Genomic DNA, 20,246 nt, shown 5'->3' on the forward strand with positions numbered 1-20,246 from the left:
CAATATTGTTCACTCAAGTCTGCGAATTCTGAGCTCAATTAGCACACAATTACCTAAGTGGAAACACTAGGAGTCAAAATTTAGCACACACCAATCAGAACCTTCGATGGAGATAAAAGAGCCAAAGTCAGCTTACAGTTTTTCTCAGTCACTTTGGTGCATTTCTCAGATCAGAAATGAAATTGTCAAAACTACTTGTTCAACATCTACATCATCTAGTCTCTTGTGCACATCATAAAAATCTTCTCATTCTTCTGATCAAGTTGCGATTGCTTTGGTACATTCATACAAATGATTATATACATTTGTCCGTGGTTTCCTACATCAGTGTTTCTCAACTCCAGTCCTCGGGACCCACTGCTCTGCACATTTTGTATGTCTTCCTCATTTAAGGCACCTGATTTTGATCATCAGCTCATTAGTAGAAAGATTCATGAACTGAACTGAGTGTGTCAGACTCAGAAACATACAAAATGTGCAGAGCAGTGGGTCCCGAGGACTGGAGTTGAGAAACACTGTCCTACATTATCAGTTGCTATTGTCATGTTGCTCAAAATGTATTATATAGTTCTCTGTGTAATAGTCTCACCCCTCAAAACATCAAGTCATTCGCTCATCGTGTAAGTCATTACCTAAATGCTAAATTTTTTATCTAGTTGTCATAAACTGTCAATCATATATTCTACACATTTCTATTAGACTTTTTATAAATTTGCCATGCATTATTCAAGTGAATCTTGACTTTCACTAATGAAGATAATATAGATCAACCAATGATAAAGCAGCTCTCTGAAATAGCTCAAAGGTATGAACCTTCAACTGGAAAGCATATATAGACAGAGGACAACACAGGAGTTACAAATTCTGACAGTGGACTTTCTAATTTTTATTTTCACCTTTGTGCCCATATTTCTTTTTCTTTTCTGTTTCACAATGACGTTGTAATGTGTTTTTATTTTATTTGTATTTTTTTTGTCAGACCACTAGTACAAGTGTAACTGTGAATCCTATCCAGTCTTTTTCAATCAGTATCCCACATTCAGTAATGTGTAATTTTGAAGAGGAAGAGTAGGAGGTGAAAGAGGAAGAGGAGGAGAAGAAGAAATACGATGACGATGGCAACGTGGAAGAGACAGAGGAAGGGCAAGGCCAAGAAGACAAGCAGTCTCATATATTTTAGTTGCGAGGGTTGGATCAGGCATGCAAGATGATTTTACCCCTGCTGCCTGGCCAGGGCTAATTTAGCCTGTGATGCTGAAGAGGTTCTTTGGCCTGTCCCAGACCAAAGACAGGATTTGGGCAGAATAATTATTTTTGTTGTTGTTTGCTGTTTTGTACTGTACTCTACAGTTCATTAAATTAAGGAATAAAACACTTGCAAAGGCATAGATTTGTTGTGTTCATCATGTGAAAAGTTTTTTATTTGTACTGTTTTTGTAGTATTGTTTTGAATTGATCTCATCAGTGTGTAAAACTGTGTTGTAGTGTGTGTGTTTTTGAGGATTTGTGTGTCATGTCTGAGAGCAAAGTTTGGTTTTTCAGCCAGATTGAGTTGTTTTGAGTGAAGAGCTTCATTTTGACCTCAATATAGGAAGTTTGGGGAATTGAGTTAGGAGTTGTGGATTTGTGTTTAGAGTTTCGCAAATAAGAGGCATAATTTCAAGAAATGTGTTTAAGCAATTGAGAAAAACTGTAATAAGAGACTAATTAAAAAAGTAAGCAAACAAGTCACATGCTTGGATATAACCATTTTGTTACATCAAAATAAGACTTATAATGGCATGAAAACATGATCTGTGGGAGTTTTTAGTGAGTAATCAGATTAGTGAAATCTAAAGTAAATCTCTGTGTCTGTGACCAATATTTACAGAGCTTCAAACATAGCTAAAAGTTAACTATTAAAAAGAATAGTTTACAAATAAAATATATTGTTTAAATTGCTACTGCCTTGAGCTTGAGCTGATTTTGGAATAAATGTAAAGTGCTTTAACACTTGATGAGATTCATACTTGGCTTTAATAAACAGAAAATATTTTTTATGAGGTTTCTTTTGCTGTGGTTTCCATGAGAAGTTGCTTGAATTTTGTTCTAACAGATTTATGTTTCACAAATCCAAGCTGTTCTCCAGAGAGGAGGTTTTCTGTGTTTTGCAGCTGTGCCTCAGGTTTAAACAGAACTACACAGCAGATGCCACTTCCAAAAATGGGAATATGTTTTAAATGTGGGATGCGTATTGATCTACCATACATCTCTTACAGGCAGTGATGGGGCAGATACAGAGGAGAGACTGGTGGAGCATCTTCTTAATCCAGCCCACTACAACAAACTGATCCGACCAGCGACTAATGGTTCAGAACTGGTGACAGTGCAGCTGATGGTCTCGCTGGCCCAGCTCATCAGTGTGGTCAGTGAACACGTTTACATTTTGATCTTTCAAATGCACATACAATATGCATATGAATAAAGGTTTCACTAAACTATTATCGTCTTTACACATTGTTCTTCACTTAATCATAACACCAATGAAGCCCTATATCTATTCAACATCTTTTTTGTTTTCAAATTTGGTTTTCAATGTGCTATTATGTATCTTAGCTCAGTAAGCCTACTTAGGCCTAAAATGGAACTGTGACATAATGCAGTTAGGCTTAGAGGCCTCTGTATTAGCATGATTTTTAGAGTAAAATGATGTAAGCTGTAGGAAGCGAGTATGGACAACAGGAAATAGCCATCTCTGTTCCCACAGGTGCAGCAAATTACCCATGCTTACTGACCACTAATCATTCTATGCTAACCGCTCAGATGTCAGCCAATTACGTGCTTCCTTCATGCTTGTAATGCACTGTAAATCAACAGCTCACTTACCTGGGCTGAAAGCTGGAGGAAAGCGCTGTCATTTCTGTGTGATTCATCTCTGGATGAAGCAGAGGCTTCTTAACGTCCTTCATCCATAAAAGAACCATTATGCTGAAGAATGTAGCCCTAAAGTCAATAAAAAGAGATTTCAAACTGTTAAATGTTGAACCATGATGGATACTTTGTTTCGTTTGTACTTGGTATATATTATATTATATTATATATTATCAGGGGTGCACATAAGTGGTGCGCAGATGCGCACACGCAACCAAAATTGAGTGTTTTCACGATGCGTCATCAATTGGCCATATTGGCTAGCCTGGCTAACGCCAGACCACGTTATGACTTTTTCATGATTCGTGGTCTGGGAACCACATGTTCATTTTCTCGTATTTGAGGCGTGGTTTACGAATGCCCAGAGCCGTTTATTGGGCGATACGAATGTCTATCAAATGCACCTGTGTGTAGCTCATAGCCAATCGTTTCAACCATACCGGATGACGTATACAGAGCGATGGTTTAACGCCAAAAGTTGCTCTTTTTTCAAAATAAACTTGTGTTCTAAACTACTTAGAACACTATCTAAGGGGCCGTTCACATGTCGCGTCTTTTGCGAGCTAAAGTTTGTTATTTCAAATGTAGACGCGCGGTATGCGTGCGCATAATGGAAGCGACAAGGTTGCGACGCGCTCGGGTTTTCCATGCGCAAACTACAGAGCGGTTTGGAAAGGAGAAAGTGACGCGCCTAGCGTTTTCCACGCGTTTTTAGGGGCGACATGTGAACGGCTGCATCGAATGATAACTTGCTGCCATGCTGGATCCATAGTTATAAACAAACTGCTTCGGTGAGTCGCATAGAAAGCATCATCGTCTTGCTGCTCCCTCCCCGTCCTGTGATTGGTTCCCTATCTGAGGTGAAAATTTGGTCCATGGTTTCCATGCTGCCTTCCAGCGTGAATAAAATCGCGCTGCGTGGAAGGCAGCATGGGGACACCCAGGCTACATATTGGCGGCACTAAACATGAACAATGCCACTGAACTAAACGAAACTCTCATATTTTGCTGATCATTGCTGCTGAAAATGGTCAATTATTGTCATGTTTTGGGCTGTACTAATTGACCAAACAGGGAAAACATTTGGAGTACTATAGACTGACAAAAGTTATATCAAATCAAGGAGAAGAGTGCAAAAAAACTGAGGAGCAAAAGGCGTTTTTGGTTGGTCAAACTGAAGCAGGATTTCCAGGGCAAGAATCTTGACAACATTCATGTTTGTTCTTATCATTTCCTGTCAGTTAGGTGAAATATTAGACTAATTTCTTAATAATACGGCTTGTATGTATCTTAACCTATTAGTTTTAGTTTGTCAAAATATTGTGCTCTTTCCTGCTTACAAAGTCCTTCTCTATATGATTTAGCAGCTTAAACACATTTTTTTCCATGGTTTAGACACCATAAATTAGCAAATCAATGTATACAGTAATACATTAAACACGCAATCCATGCTGTTGTTTACATCCGAGTATCGCCAATATGCAATGACCAAATTGTGACGTACGTGCAAACCCTCTGTAAGAAATGCATTGTGGAAATAAGTTAAGACCACTCATTTGCATACTGACATGATTGACCTTGTATAAGATTTTTGAAACTGAAAACATAAATCTAAACTATGCGCTATTGGTTTCAGAGCAAAATGAAAAACTGTCACATTTCATTTACTAGTGCGCTTCACTCGGCAGCGTTTTAAATCGGCAGTACATATACTTACTTGCCGGCAACCCACCAAAATAAAAGCTGATTTTGGTTTAAAAATATTGATGAATTTATATACAAATAAAAAGTAAAAAAGCTAATAATATAAATAAAATGTGACCCTGGACCACAAAAGCAGTCATAAGAGTAAATTTTTAGTCATAAGAGTCAAATTAGGATTTATAAACCACCTGAAATCTGTATAAATAACCTTTTCATTGGTTTGTTAGGATAGGACAATAGTTGATTGAGATGCAACTATTTGAACATCTGGAATCTGAGTGTGCAAAAAAATCAAAATACTGAGAAAATCGCCTTTACAATTCTTAGCAAAGCATATTACTTATCAAAAAATTAGGTTTTGATATATTTACGGTAAGAAATTTTAAAAATACCTTCAAGGAAAATGGTTTTTACTTAATATACTAATGATTTTTGGCATAAAAGAAAAATTGATAATTTTGACCTATACAATGTATTTTGGCTATTGCTACAAATATACCAGTGCTACTTAAGACTGGTTTTGTGGTCCAGGGTCACAAATGTAAATATTAGCATTGTATTTTTAAAGTGTATAAAAAAAATATATATTTTTATTTAAAACTCATTTTTGAAATTTATCACACTTTATTTATTATTTTGTTTACTTTATTTTAATAATAATTAATTTCAATAATAATATCATTATTTTATTTTTATATTTAATGGGTCACACTATGCAGTGTGAGTACCAAACAAAATCTCCTGGTGCTCTCATGAGAACCAGACTGAAATACGTATGTGCACCCCTGTGTATTTTATTACATTAAATTCTTTAATACATTTTATTAAATGCGGAAATTAATACAACTACATAATTTATTTAAATGTGTGGTTCAAAACTGATGTATTTAAATTTTAAATTAAATATATATGTATGTAATATGTAATATATATATGTGTGTATATATATATATATATATATATATATATATATATATATATATATATATATATATATAATAAAACAATAAATAAAATTATGTAATTCATTGAAATATGTGGTTCAAAAACAGAGATTTGTTTTTACTATTTAATATTATTATTTCTTTGTAAGATGATTTCATTTGCATTTTGTATTGATTTTTGACATTTCTCTATTTTTATTTCCTTTTCCACAGCATGAGAGAGAACAGATCATGACCACCAACGTCTGGCTTACACAGGTCAGTCAATACTTGCATTACTTATGTCCCTTTTTATTTTTCACATGTAATAGTTTTCTATCATTGTTGTGTGTGTTATTTCTATTAAGGTTTACATAATTATTGTTACATTATTATTCTTTAAAGATTAAGTTTTAAGTGTGTATTCACAATTCAATATCTAATATCAACAGGTACCAATAATTTAAAAAAAAAAACATGTGGGTATGAATGTGAATATGCAGAATATTAATGCTCAGTTTGAATTGAAATTCAATTTTAACTTGTTTTCATCATCAGTATCTCACAAGCTGCTAGTAGATACAAAACAACCCATGAAAATCTGTTTGTACAGATACAGTACTCTCTTACACATCTCTCTTTTTTCTCTCTCGTTTTTCATCTTTCTGTCACTTCCTCTCTGAATCATATACTCATGGTCACTATGACCATAGATGTCAGCTGGCAGGAGTTATTGCCGCTGTCAGTACAGGTTACCCATATAACTTTGCCACTGTGTGTGTCTTTCCCAGCTTGAGTGTATGTGTATGTGAATGGTGTGTCAGAGTGAAAAATGTAGTTTAATTACATTAGTGGACACTATCTAGTCAAAACTCAACAGGAAGTGTGTTAAATGACCATCATTAGACATTTATCACTCTTTTTGTGTGTATTAATATGACTACCATTAGCTAGGCTTCGCCTTTTGACAGCTCTCATTTGCAGTCTGTTTAATCTGTCAGCATTTATGGCCTCAAGTAATTATTTCTAATCTTCTAATCTAGTTTATTAGGACATTTCTATTAGGAATGAAAAGTGACAGATCATTAATACATACGCTAAATATACTGCTAATTGACTGAGAGCAGTGGTGTGTGTGACAGATGAACATGATCTTAACAGCATGTGGAATTGGTTACACCTCCTGTTCACAGGCCAACGAGAAATGGTGGTTTCATAACACGAGGAGAAAAATGTGGGAATAAAGACCATACATTGATAGTGTATCTCACTTTTTTGCTGTAAACTTGTGCTAGCAATTGTTATACTACAATACCTGGCTGCAAAATACATCTTTCTCTATTGACAGCTACAGTTAAGGTCAAAAGTTTACACCCCCTTTCAGAATCTGCAAAATGTTCATTATTTTACCAAAATAAGAGGAATCATACAAACTGCATGTTCTTGTTTATTTATTACTGACCTGAATAAGATATTTTACATAAAAGATGTTAACATATAGTCCACAAGAAAAAAATAATAGTTACATTTATAAAAATGGCCAGTTCAAAAGTAATGTAAATAAAGTAAATAAATGTACCATAACAGATCTTTACAGCAGTACTTAAATATTCAGAATTAACAGTATAAATAAATGCTATATTAGAGAACTTAACATGAAGTAAACAATATAAAAATAATATAGATACAAACGAATTGACGTTCTATTCAATGAATGCACTACCGCAATTTGCGTAGCTCACGTGCCTAGCGCAAGTGTCTAACAGGGCATGTAAAAAAGCCCAGACATGTTCCCTGAGGTCTGTTTCAAGTCTACGTAAAGCCTAATATATAATATGACATTAAATACTTAAACAAACAAATAACATTGGAGAATCTTAACATTTTGTCCACAGGATAACATGCTAGTATGATAACGTAAACATTATCTTTCTCATTAACTTATCACGCAAGAAAATATGTAAATGCACTTACAAGTCATTGCACGCACACATATATCCACACAATCCTTAAACGGTGCACTTCTAACTACTTTAACTTATCAACTATTGACTATAAACACGTCCACACATCCATCCTCCATCCAGTCTTGTTTACCACAGCACGGAAAGTTTTTGGAACAGTCCTTCTGTAACCTTCTGTAATAGTTGAATATATCTCAAAATCATACAGTCATTGTTGAAAAGGGTTCAAATACACAAAAATGCTGGAAAACCAAAGAATTTGTGGGACCTGAGGGAATTTTTCTGAAGAACAGCAGACAGTTTAACTGTTCAGGAAAGACAAGGGACTCATGAACAACTATCACTAAACAAACAAATACAGCTGTTGGTTATTCAGGTAACAACACAGTATTAAGAATTAAAGGGATGTAAACTTTTGAACGGGGTCATTTTTATAAATTTAACTATTATTTTCTGTGGTGGGCTATATGTAAACCTGTTTTATGTGAAATATGTTATTCAGGTCAGAGCTAAATAAAAAAATAACATGCATTTTGTATGATCCCTCCTACTTCGGTAAAATAATTAACATTTTGCAGAATCTGAAAGGGGGGTGTAAACATTTGACCTCAACTGTATTCAAAAGCAGGTTTTTATTTCAGTGTTGTTTTCGTCAACGGTGACGATGACGAAATCATTTCGTTGACGCCACTTTTTTTCATGACGATAACGAGACGATGACGAGATAAAAATGGCTCTTTGATGACTAAAACATGACGAGACGTGTGTGAGTTTTCGTTGACGAGACGAGAATAGACGAAAATGTTAGTGGGTGGTCCGTCAGACGTTTAAAATGCATGACATTTCTGCTTATTGTGCATGCCAATTAAAACCTAAAAAGTATCTGCCGCTATGGCAAGCCGTTTAGCATTAAATACTCTTTGCCATACTAGTATGGCAAGCCGTTTTAGCATTCTATCCTTGTTTGGTTACGCCAACCATCTGGCGTGCAATGCACAACTTGCTCAACACGTCACATTGTTGTCACTCAGACAGACAGACGATTAACCATGATGGCGGCAGTTTGCACACAGGGTGGTCGCAAACGGCGAGAGGACCTATGGGTGTATTTCAAATATATGTCTATTATGTCTAAAACCATTCCTTCATTATTGTAATTATTGGTGAAAACAGTCGATCCGGAAGCTCACAATGTGTTGAACTATAGATCTGCTATTTTCACAATTTATAAGTGACACTACCCAACAGCAAAATACTTACTGACCTACATTAATTTGTTAAAAGACTACTTTTTCCCATTTTTTTTTGACTAAAACTAGACTAAAACCTTTTTGACTTTTCGTCGACTAAAATTGGACTAAAACTATCACATATAGAAGTGACTAAAATTTGACTAAAACTAATAAGCATTTTAGTCCAAAAGACTAAAACTAAGACTAAATCTAAGATGGTTGTCAAAAACAACACTGGTTTATTCTGCCATTGAGATGAATAGAAATCCGACTGGACTGCTTTCTCTTGAGTCTGTCATGGTTATTTATTTCCACTCTGTCCTCAGGAGTGGCAGGACTACCGGCTAACATGGAGCCCAGATGAGTTTGATGGCATGAAGAAGGTCCGTCTTCCCTCCAAACATATTTGGTTACCTGATGTTGTTCTTTACAACAAGTAAGTCTCAAAGATGTCTCTTGTGTATTTCCTTATCTTGTCAGTCTATCACTGTCTTTATCATATCTGATCCTTTCTTTCCATCACCTCATTCCTTTGTCATTGTAGGGTAGATAACATCCCTTCTTATCAGTCTTTGTCTCTTTAGCAGTGTTCCCGTGTCACATTACATGACCTCACTGTAAATAAAGCATGTTCGGCCTCTCTCACTGTCATGTCACGCAGTGGAAGATGTTTTAAATTCAAGCTAATTAACGCCAGCCTCCCTCCTGTGTTTGTCTTTATGTATCATTGATAAACGTTGTACAGAGACGCCCACAAACAGGCCCCAAATGCTAAAGTTTGAAAAATTTTCTCAGAGGATTCAAGTTCAATTTTTGACTATTGTTATGATATTTTCTGGATTATGTACCTAGCAAAAGTGATGTGCCTCAATGCCAAATGCCTGAACTAAACAGTTACATAAGGCACTTACATTTGATGTGAACAAGGTCAGGCAGTCAATATTGAAATACACTGTGTTAAAAGTGGTTATACTTTTAATACAGTCTATTTTAATATTGACTGTCTGACCTTGACCTTGAAGATGTAATCATTGTATGTAGGGATGCACATTGTGTTGGCATGTGAATTGTGTACTAAAATTGGTTAGTTATTTTGTATGGATAACGTTGCTTAAAGGGGTAGTTCACCCAAAAAATGAAAATTCTGCCATTATTTACTCACCCTCATGTTGTTCCAAACCCGTAAGACCTTTTTTCATCTTCAGAACACAAATTAAGATATTTTTCATGAAATCTGAGAGCTTTCTGACCCTGCATAGACATGCGTTGACAGATTCAAGGCCTAAAAAGGTAGTAAGGAAATTGCCAAAATAGTACATGTGACATCAGTGGTTCAACCGTAATGTTATGAGCTCAACTGTATCAGTCTTCAACCCAGATACGCTGTACCTTATTTGCAAGCAGAGGAACTGACATGGAAGAGAAGAAATTGTAGCAATCTTTATCTACAAATTACAATACAAAGTAATTTGTAATTTGTAGTAATACATAACCAATGTAGGGTGAATGTAAACAGTTGGGAGAATATTGGACGTTTATCAGTATATTGCATCCATACATTCGGTTTTAAAGGGACAGCAGCCTAATTAAGTTGCTATTGTCTGTGGCATTGATGTTAATCAATAAAAGCAAAAAAGAAAGAGAGAGAATCACTCACTGCTCTTGACTGAATCACTTTAGTAGCCCTAATAAAGATTAATCTAGATTGCAATATTAGCCTATATAACCATTGGTATTTTATTGAAAAGAAGGCTGTGTTCTTGTTTCTTTATGAGAAGTGCTTTCATAAAATTTTAATACATCTGTGTCTATCTTGATAAAACCTTAATATCAAACCTTTACAATGAGTTTGTTACTTTTAGAGAAATTTTTAATAAAGGCATTACATTGTAACTAAACCCATTAGATTTTAGCCGACTAAATCTATTGTAGATTTAGTCAACTAAAATCTTATATTTAGTCAACTGAAACTAGACTAAAACTAAAACAATTCAGATGACTAAGATATGACTGAAACTAAATGGCATTTAGTCAAAAGACTATGACTAAGTCTAAATCAAATTTTGCTGTCAAAATGAACACTTGTTTCTGATGACAATGCACAATTGTATTAAATCGCAGAAGTGAGCCACTATTGATGGCATATGAATTGGTCAAAATGTGTCATCTCACTTGCTTTCCTGACAAGCATGACGGCAAGCAGAGAGAATTTATATCTAATTTCTGCTCACCTTCAGCAGAAATTGACTCCCACGTTTTTTTGAACCTTTGCATTACATTTGTGACAAATAGATGCATCCAAAAAAGACAAATCCAATTTTTCAAAATCACACAAAAGTACAATAGTAAGGCAAGCAAGCAACAGTATCTATTCATTTTGCTGTATTCCCCTGCATAGACATTTCCTATCAAAAGGGGTAAATAGCTACAACTCTGATGATGCAAACCGTGGTTAAGAACCAAAAACATAGTATGAACCCAGTATAGCAGGGGGATGGGGGATCAATCAAACCCAGGTTCTGATCAGGTAATTGAACCAAGTGTGAAAGCACATGTTCTGTCATCACCCTCATGTCCAAAACTGTAAGACCTTTGTTCCTTATTAAAACACAAATTAAGATATTTTTTTATGAAATCCGAGAGCTTTCTGACCCTGCATAGGGAGCAACGCAACTGACACGTTCAAGGTCCAGAAAGGTAGTAAGGACATCGTTAAAATAGTCAATGTGTGGAATCAATGGTTCAACCGTAATTTTATGAAGCTACACGAATACTTTTTTGTGCAAAGAAAACAAAAATAACGACTTTATTCAAAATTCTCTTCCATGCCTGTCTCTGCCGCACATTCACGAGAGTACCACAACATTGACAACTGACACTAAGAGAAGAAATTGTTGAATAAAGTCATTATTTTTGTTTTCTGTGTGCACAAAAAGTATTCTCGTAGCTTTAAAAAATTACGGTTGAACCACTGATGTCACATGGACTATTTTTAAGATGTCCTTACTACCCTTCTGGGCCTTGAACATCGTTGTGTTGTCATCTATGCAAATATCTTAATTTGTGTTCTGAAGATGAGCAAAGGCCTTACAGGTTTGGAACGAAATGAGGGTGAGTAATTAAAGGGTTAGTTCACCCAAAAATAAAAATAATCCCACCATGTACTCACCCTCTAGGCATCCTAGGTGTACTACTTCCTTCTTTCAGATTAATCTGTTCGGAGTTATTAAAATTATTCTGGCATTTCCAAGCTTTAGAACTGCATGGGCAGGTGTCACTTCATCAGTCCAAAACAAGTCCAATAAAGTGCACCCGTCCATAATAAAAAGTGCCTCAAACTGCTCCGGGGGGTGAATAAAGGCCTCCTGTAGCAGAGGCGGACAGAGTACACAGCTTCATTACTTGAGTAAAAGTACAGATACCCCTTGCTAAAGTTTACTCAAGTACAAGTAAAAGTACTACAGTCAGATGTCTACTTAAGTAAAAGTACTGAAGTACTTGTTTTTAAAAGTACTTGAGTATCAAGAGTATTTTTTTTTTTAAATATTGCATTACTACTGCTTACATTTATGTACAGAAACGTCCTACATGGAGTTATGAAAAATGTTAATGTTAATACCTTGGAGTTTTAATGGATTTTTTGCACCCACATTTGAACCTGACTGTGTTAAACACAGCGCATACTCAAGAACATCAAAGCAAATGCTCAGCTTACATTAATGTGTAATATCAGAAAAGAAAATTCAGCTAACAATTGTGTGTACATGTGAGCTTCTCTGTTTTTTCATCAATCAAATTAATAAACCTAAACCAGCAAAGAAGGCAATATAGCAATGTTCTGACACAACTCTGAACTGAGGCCACGGGTTGGCATATTCCCGGGATGGACCTGCTGTGTCTTCATCCATTGTTTGGTCCATGGTTTCGTCTCTCATCTAAATCATTATCTGACTATGGAGTTGACTTTGGCGGAAAGCTGAAGGTGATTGCTGATAGGCTGTCCCAATCAGTGGCGCCTGCACAATCCAATCACGTTTGAGAGGGAAACAACAAATTGAGGGTTTCCGGGATTTTTCTTTTTTCCTTTTTTTTTTTAGAAGAAGTAATGGGTACTCACGGTTATGGATAGAAATGTAGTGGAGTAAAGAGTACAATATTTGCCTCTCAAATGTACTTGAGTAAAGCCATGAGTACTCCCCAAAAATGATACTTGAGTAAAGTACAGATCCCTCAAAATTGTACTTAAGTACTGTACTCAAGTAAATGTACTCCGTTACTGTCCGGCTCTGTCCTGTAGTAAATCGATGCATTTTTGTAAGAAAAATAAAATGTAATAATCACTTTAATCTAGCTTGCACCAACTGCTTTTACACGGAAACAGCTCTGGGCAGATGGCGTAGACGCAGAAGTGAGGATTTAATTTGAGAAAATTGTTGGTGGATTTCGATATAAGCCTTTGCTACAATAAGAAAACTTTGCTTCCTATGCTCCTGTAAACAAACGTTGGTTTGTGCGAGACTCACCAGCGTATGCGTCCTACGTCATCTGCGTCCTACGTCATCTGCCCAAAGGGTCTTCTTTGTTCAAGCTGTTGGCGCAATCTAGATTAAAGTGATTATTACGTTTTAAATATGGATAATTTTCTTACAAAAATGCATTGATTCGCTACATGAGGCCTTTATTCACCCCCCGGAGCCATGTAAGGCACTTTTTATTATGGATGGATGCACTTTATTGGACTTGTTTTGGACTGATGAAGAGAAACGCCAACCCCTGCAATTCTAAAGCTTGGAAATGCCAGGATAATTTTTAATATAACTATAATAATAGAATGTAAAACTCAATTCATCTCAAAGAAGGAAGTCATATACACCTAGGATGCCTAAAGAGTGAGTAAATGATGGGCTAATTTTAATTTTTGGGTGAACTAACCCTTTAATGACAGAATTTTCAATTTTGGATACTGGATAAAATATCCCTTTCAGATATAAACCATCTCACAACCTCTCTGTCTCCTTTCCCAGTGCTGACGGCATGTATGAGGTCTCTTTCTACTCCAATGCTGTCGTCTCCTATGATGGAAGTGTCTTCTGGTTGCCACCAGCGATCTATAAGAGTGCCTGTAAAATTGAGGTGAAGCACTTCCCCTTCGACCAGCAGAACTGCACCCTGAGCTTCCGCTCTTGGACTTACGACCGCACAGAAGTGGACCTGGTTCTGCGTGCAGACGTGGCTAGCATGGACGATTTCACACCCAGCGGTGAGTGGGACATCATCGCTCTGCCTGGGCGTCGAAACGAGAACCCCTCAGACCCAACCTACGTAGACATCACCTATGACTTCATCATCCGGCGCAAACCTCTCTTCTACACCATCAACCTCATCATTCCTTGCGTCCTCATCACCTCGCTGGCCATCCTGGTCTTCTACCTTCCGTCAGACTGCGGAGAGAAGATGACGCTCTGTATCTCAGTGCTACTGGCCCTCACTGTGTTCCTGCTGCTGATCTCCAAAATCGTGCCACCCACGTCTCTCGACGTCCCTCTGGTTGGGAAGTATCTGATGTTCACCATGGTGTTGGTCACGTTCTCTATTGTGACAAGCGTGTGCGTTCTGAACGTGCATCACCGGTCACCCACCACACACACCATGCCTCCATGGGTGAAGTTGGTGTTCCTCAACAAGTTACCTGCCTTGCTCTTCATGCGGCAGCCACGCAACAGCAGCGAGCGGCAGCGTTTGCGCCAACGCAGGCGTGCCAACGAACAGCAGGAAGGTGGGCGAGCGGGTCTAGCTGCTGGGCTCATGGCGGGACTGGGCCTGGGTGGCTCTTCATCAGGGAGCAAAGAGAACAATGAGGCGTGTACATGCTATGTGAACCGGGCCTCAGTTAAACAGTTTGGGGCAGAGTTAAGTGGAGGGAGTGGTGGAGGGGGGTCGACAGATGGACTAAACGGGATAAGGGAAGGGGGGAGAGAGGCCAGGGAAGGAGGTTCAAATCCATTGCAGAGCTCTGCTCTACCTCGGGGGAAGCAGCAGCCCCCTACGGTCCTCACCCAGGCTTTGCTGGCCCAGGCCTGTCCAGGGTTCGAGGAGGCCGTAGACGGAGTCCGCTTCATCGCAAACCACATGAAGAGCGAGGACGACGACCGTAGTGTGAGTCATTCTGTTTCATAATCACATATCTGAATGTGCGGATGAGTGTTTTCACAATAGCAAGCTGTCATTCATAGCTATCATAGTATAAATAATACTTCCTGTTCATTGTTGTCTCTTAAATGATAGAGTAGTGCCACTGACAACCAGCTTGATGACTTAGACTTAGATGACTTTGATATTTATGAGAAATATGTATGAACTGGCATGAGATTGCGTATTTTACGAGTTACAAGTTCCACAATTTGTCAAAATTAGCCACCTCGTAAAATATGTACGAATTGTCATGAGATTGAGTATGTATTTGATGAGAAATATGTATGAATTGCCATGAGATTGCGTATTTTATGAGTTAAAAGTTCCCCAATTTGTATGACTTAGTGTTGTCACGATACTGGAATTTCTAACTTCGATACGATACCTTGAAAAATATCGATATTCGATACTATTTTCGATACCACAGAGAAAAACCTGCCACAATATTAGGGGGTAAATTTCTTTTTTTAATTTAAAGATAAATATAACATATAATAAGTCTAAAACATGACAATGAGGTATATGCATATGTACACTGCTACAAACCTGTTCAGCTTTTTAGCTTCATTTGAGTTTGCTTCATACTTTCTTTGCTGTTCAAATACAACTGGTAGTGTAGGTCGTAAACTTTTTTTAAACACTTTTAAAATTAACTGAACTATCTAATCTTAGAACTTAAGTTAATGGAAAAAATGTTTGTTAACATTAGTTAACATGAATAAACAATGAAAAATACTTCCAAAACATTTATTAATCTTAGTTAAAAGTTAATTTAAACTATCATTTACTAATACATGAACTAATTAAAATCTAAAGTTCTATCTGTTAATATTTTTTATTGGACCAGAGCTAACATGATCCGTTGTATTTTTATTACCTACGGTTATCAAATATTAAAATATACTGTAACAAATGCATTGCTCATCGTTCATAAATGCTGGTTAATAGATTAACATTATCTGATGAACAGATTTTAATGCCGGATTCATAATCACCGATCCATGCAAGCAAACATGCGTGCATCACACGCGAAAACAATGCTCAGTTGCTCACTGGATAGACATTAAAGCAACACCAAAGAGGTTTTTTACCTTAAAATAATGTTTCTGAACTCGTGTCAGTGGTTCATCAACTCATAACAGGGTGAAACGGCACTTCCGCAAAGTGTATAACAACAATGGCGTCTGCATAAGCACCTTTTAGCAAAACACAGAGTAAATCTTTAAGTCTGTGCTTTGTTTCCCGGCGGACCGAAAATAAACGCAACACTCGCATCTCCCGAAAATCCGATCAAATTCAACTAATCAGATGACGACTTTGAAATTCCTGAAGTGTTTCCAGTTAAGTGTACTATATGCGTCAGACGTTTAGCCAACGTTCCGTGGGCGTGACGTCTGAGGCTGAGACTACTGGGGTCTAAACAAATCGTACAAAATAATACAACTGAGGTCATAAAGATTCTTATGAATTAGCTACCAAGTAAAATATGCTGTGCAATAGCGTTGTTTTATCTCTATAAAAGCCTAAAGTAAATCTGCTCATCTTCTCTTCAGTGATCATGTCTCTGAAGAGATTTTTCAGTGAACATTTTGAACCATAAATGTTTTGGAATGGACTTTCAATAAGAGGACAAAAATGTTCTGTGTCATTCCAAATACCTTAATTTGTGTTTCAAAGATGAACAAAATTCTTGCAGGTTCGTAATGGCATGAAAGTAAGATAATGACAGAACTTGCATTTTTTTTATGTGGTGAATCAGAGGAGTTTAATTAATCTACCAGCCTGTCATGCTGCTAAGAAGACTAATTTGAATTTGATTTACAACAAATCAACAACAAATTAAATCAGCAAGGCAGTTTTCAGCTTGTTTCGGATGTGCAGCCTGCTTAAATATGGCATGCAGTTGCCATACTCAAAAATAAATGCTGTGTTTTAATGAAAAGCTTAATCAAATCAATAATCGTAATCACAATATGAAGAAAGAAAACTACAATTATGAAGTTTATCAAAGTCATACAGTCATGCTTTTTGAATTGGGCATATACTGTAGCTGTAACACCAGTATTCAGGTTCTATTTCTATTACACATACTCATTAACTGGACCTGTATCTCCTGAACTGTAAAAATGAAAATATGAGTTGGCACACTAGTGTACACTGGCTTAAGAGAAGCAGAAAAAGAAGCACAAATTGTTAAATTCTATTATAATGTTAAATTATTTTTCAACTACATCTAAAACAAAGTTAGAAATCACAGGAAAACTGTTAGAGTGAGCATTAGATCATCCAGGCCTGACTCCAAACTTGACATTCATTATGAGCTCAATGAAAGCTTACACACATTCCCACAGACGCACTCAGATCAATATGCAGCCCCACACTTGTGGTTTAATAATCTCAGATGTGGAGGCTTTGACAGGCAAGTCCTTAAGCATTAAAAAAGAGATGTGGTCTTTAGCCAAAGCACAGCTACACATCAGCACTACACTCACTGTTGGCATTTAAATGGCTTACAGTCCCATTCTGTCAAACACCGTCTGAGTCTCAGCATTACTCACGTATGAGAGTAGCAGTCGTGCTGGATGATACTAGAGGTGATTTTTTTTTTTTTTTTTTTTTTTTACAGAGATGTGCATTTTACAATCCAAGTGATAGAAGCCAACTGATCTATTTCTAACAAGTCGAGGTGTTGTTTAGGCACTAACCATATGTATAGAACATAAATATATTAAAATAGATACAGCTGAAGTCAAACGTTTACATACACCTTGGAGAATCTGCAAAATGTTTATTATTTGACCAAAATAAGAGAGAACGTACAAAATGCATGTTATTTTTTATTTGACATAAAATATGTTTACATACAGTCCACAAGAGAAAATAATAGTTGAATTGATAAAAAATAAAATACTAACATTTATAATTGTTGACTTCTATTTTGGTGGAAACCCGCAAAAAGACCTTTGCCTCAGTACTACTCAGCAGCAGATTCATGAATGATTCTGTCACAGTTCTGTCTGTCTTGTCATTGGTTTTGCCCATTTGTCTTCCCCCCCGTTGATCTGTCATTTGGTTTAGCCCTTCGTCCTTGTGATTCCCTGCACCTGTCCTTGTAATTATTAGTCATCTGTGTCACCTGTGTTTATTGATTAGTCTGTCTTTAAAAGTCTGTCTTTGATTTCAGTTCCCTGTCGGTCCTTTTGTGTAATAGATGTGTGTGAATGTTCCTGCCTTGTTCCACTCGGAGATTTATATTAAATATATTGTATTTTGCATATATCGTCTATCGTCTCGTCTAATCCTGCACGCACCCCTGACAGATTCTCATTATGCTGTTAAAGCATAGATTTCCCTTGGACTTTGATCCCTGGCTAAGGAGCTTGTGCAGCGCTGTCAGAATAAATACAATTTGTGTGTGTACTAGACAACATAACTTTCTGTAGTTTATTTTCTAATAGTTTAAGGCCATTTCGCGGTTTCAGTCATCATAACAGTCTCTCGTTGTCGGTGCTTGTGCTTGTCGGTCTTTCTCTGATGGTTTAAAATGCTTCCACACTGCTGACATGTTTGCTGCATTAGTGCGCGCCTCTATTTGATTGCGTCACGTCATTGTTCGGTATAATTTATTCTGGCTTTTCGCTTATTCGACTGAACACCGAAAGAGCTCTTTTAGCCATTTTCATCCGAATAATTTTGGTTGCCGAATATTCGGTGCATCCCTAAAAATAACCTTGTTCAAAAGTTTACATACGCTTTATTCTTAATACTGTGTTACCTCAATGACCCACAGCTGTGTTTTTTTTCTTTAGTGATAGTTGTCTTTGAGTTCCTTGTTTGTCCTGAACAGTTAAACTGCCTGCTGTTCTTCAGAAAAATCCTTTAGGTCCCACAAATTCTTTTGTTTTTCGGCATTTTTGTGTATTTGAACCCTTTCCAACAATGACTGTATGATTTTGAGATCCATCTTTTCACACTAAGGACAACTGAGGGACTTTGAAAACTTTTTTAATTTGAAGATCAGGGTAAATTTAAATTATTTTGTCTTCTGGGAAACATGTAAGTATCTTCTGTAGCTTATGAAGGGCAGTACTAAAATAAAAAATATGATATTTAGGCAAAATAAGGAAAATGTACACATCTTCGTTCTGTTCAAAAGTTTACACCCCTCAGTGAATGTTTGAGCCTTTAACCAAATAGTTGCATATGAGTCCCTCAGTTGTCCTCAGTGTAAAAAGATGGATCTGAAAATCATACAGTCATTGCTGGAAAGGGTTCAATTACACAAAATGCTTTTGAATTTTTTTTGAAGAACAGCGGCCGGTTTAACTGCTCAGCATTAACAAGGGGCTCATGAACAATTATCATTAAAAAAAACAAAAACAGCTGTGGTCATTCAGGTAATAACACAGTATTAAGAGTCACGTGTATGTAAACTTTTGAACAGGGTCATTTTTCTTAATTCAACTATTATTTTCTCCTGTAGACTAAATATAAACGTCTTTTATGTGAAATATCTTATTCAGGTCAGTACTAAATTAAAAAAAACATGCATTTGTATGATCTCTCTTATTTTGACTTCAACTATATATTCAATTACTTTAAAATGTTCAGACTTATCTTTTAAATAGGACACTTTCATAGTATTAAAAGTGCAGAAGAGATATTAATAGATTTATAGTGATTTTTTTCTATATCTTTTCGCATTATTTTGATGATATTGTTGCGTTAGAGCAGTCAGCAATATTTTTAAGTGAGTTTAAGCAGTTGGTTTCTCCTTAAGAGCAGGAAGACAGTCAACATGGGGTAAAATTAACAGCACTCAGTAATTCTGTCAATCATCTCGACCTGCACACAGTTTCATTCCCATGGTAACAAGGCGTCTCCATGCCAACTCCCTTGCAGCCTTTGCCGTGGTTACGGTTCAAGTCCCCTGTGTCTCACCTCATCAGAGCAGTGTGGCGGAATGAAGTCTCTGTTCACATTAACCTTTTCCTTCACCCTCTTCTCTCTTCCCTGCTCTCACTCACTCCCACACATTCACATCCAATTTCCCATCTTATGTTTACCTCTCAATCTTTTTTTTTTGTTATCCCACCCCCACATTTTAGATCTGACTCATCCATGTCCTGTCTCCCTTTAGCATCTGACATCTTCATCTCTTTTTGACATTTCGACTTTTAAAGGGATAGTTCACCCTTAAGTGAAAATTCTCTCCCCTGTCATTCGAAACCCATTTGTTGCTATCTTTTCACACAAAAGGAACATTTTGAAGAGCTGTTTGCAGTGTAATGAGTTCAACAGGAGCACGTCTGTCAAGCCAC

At 36.7% G+C, this 20,246-nt stretch overlaps 1 protein-coding gene across 1 annotated transcript in view; it reads left to right on the forward strand.

The window, feature by feature from the left end:
• chrnb2 (cholinergic receptor, nicotinic, beta 2) overlaps nucleotides 1-20,246 on the forward strand; it is a 53,788-nt gene that overhangs the window by 23,875 nt on the left and 9,667 nt on the right. The window contains exons 2-5 of the mRNA XM_073846777.1: nucleotides 2,259-2,404; nucleotides 5,772-5,816; nucleotides 9,060-9,169; nucleotides 13,758-14,889. Coding sequence (XP_073702878.1) covers nucleotides 2,259-2,404; nucleotides 5,772-5,816; nucleotides 9,060-9,169; nucleotides 13,758-14,889 — 1,433 coding nt within the window. The remainder of the gene's footprint in view (nucleotides 1-2,258; nucleotides 2,405-5,771; nucleotides 5,817-9,059; nucleotides 9,170-13,757; nucleotides 14,890-20,246) is intronic.

The sequence above is a fragment of the Garra rufa genome, chromosome 9 (assembly GCF_049309525.1).
Source record: "Garra rufa chromosome 9, GarRuf1.0, whole genome shotgun sequence".
Classification (NCBI taxonomy): Eukaryota; Metazoa; Chordata; class Actinopteri; order Cypriniformes; family Cyprinidae; genus Garra; species Garra rufa.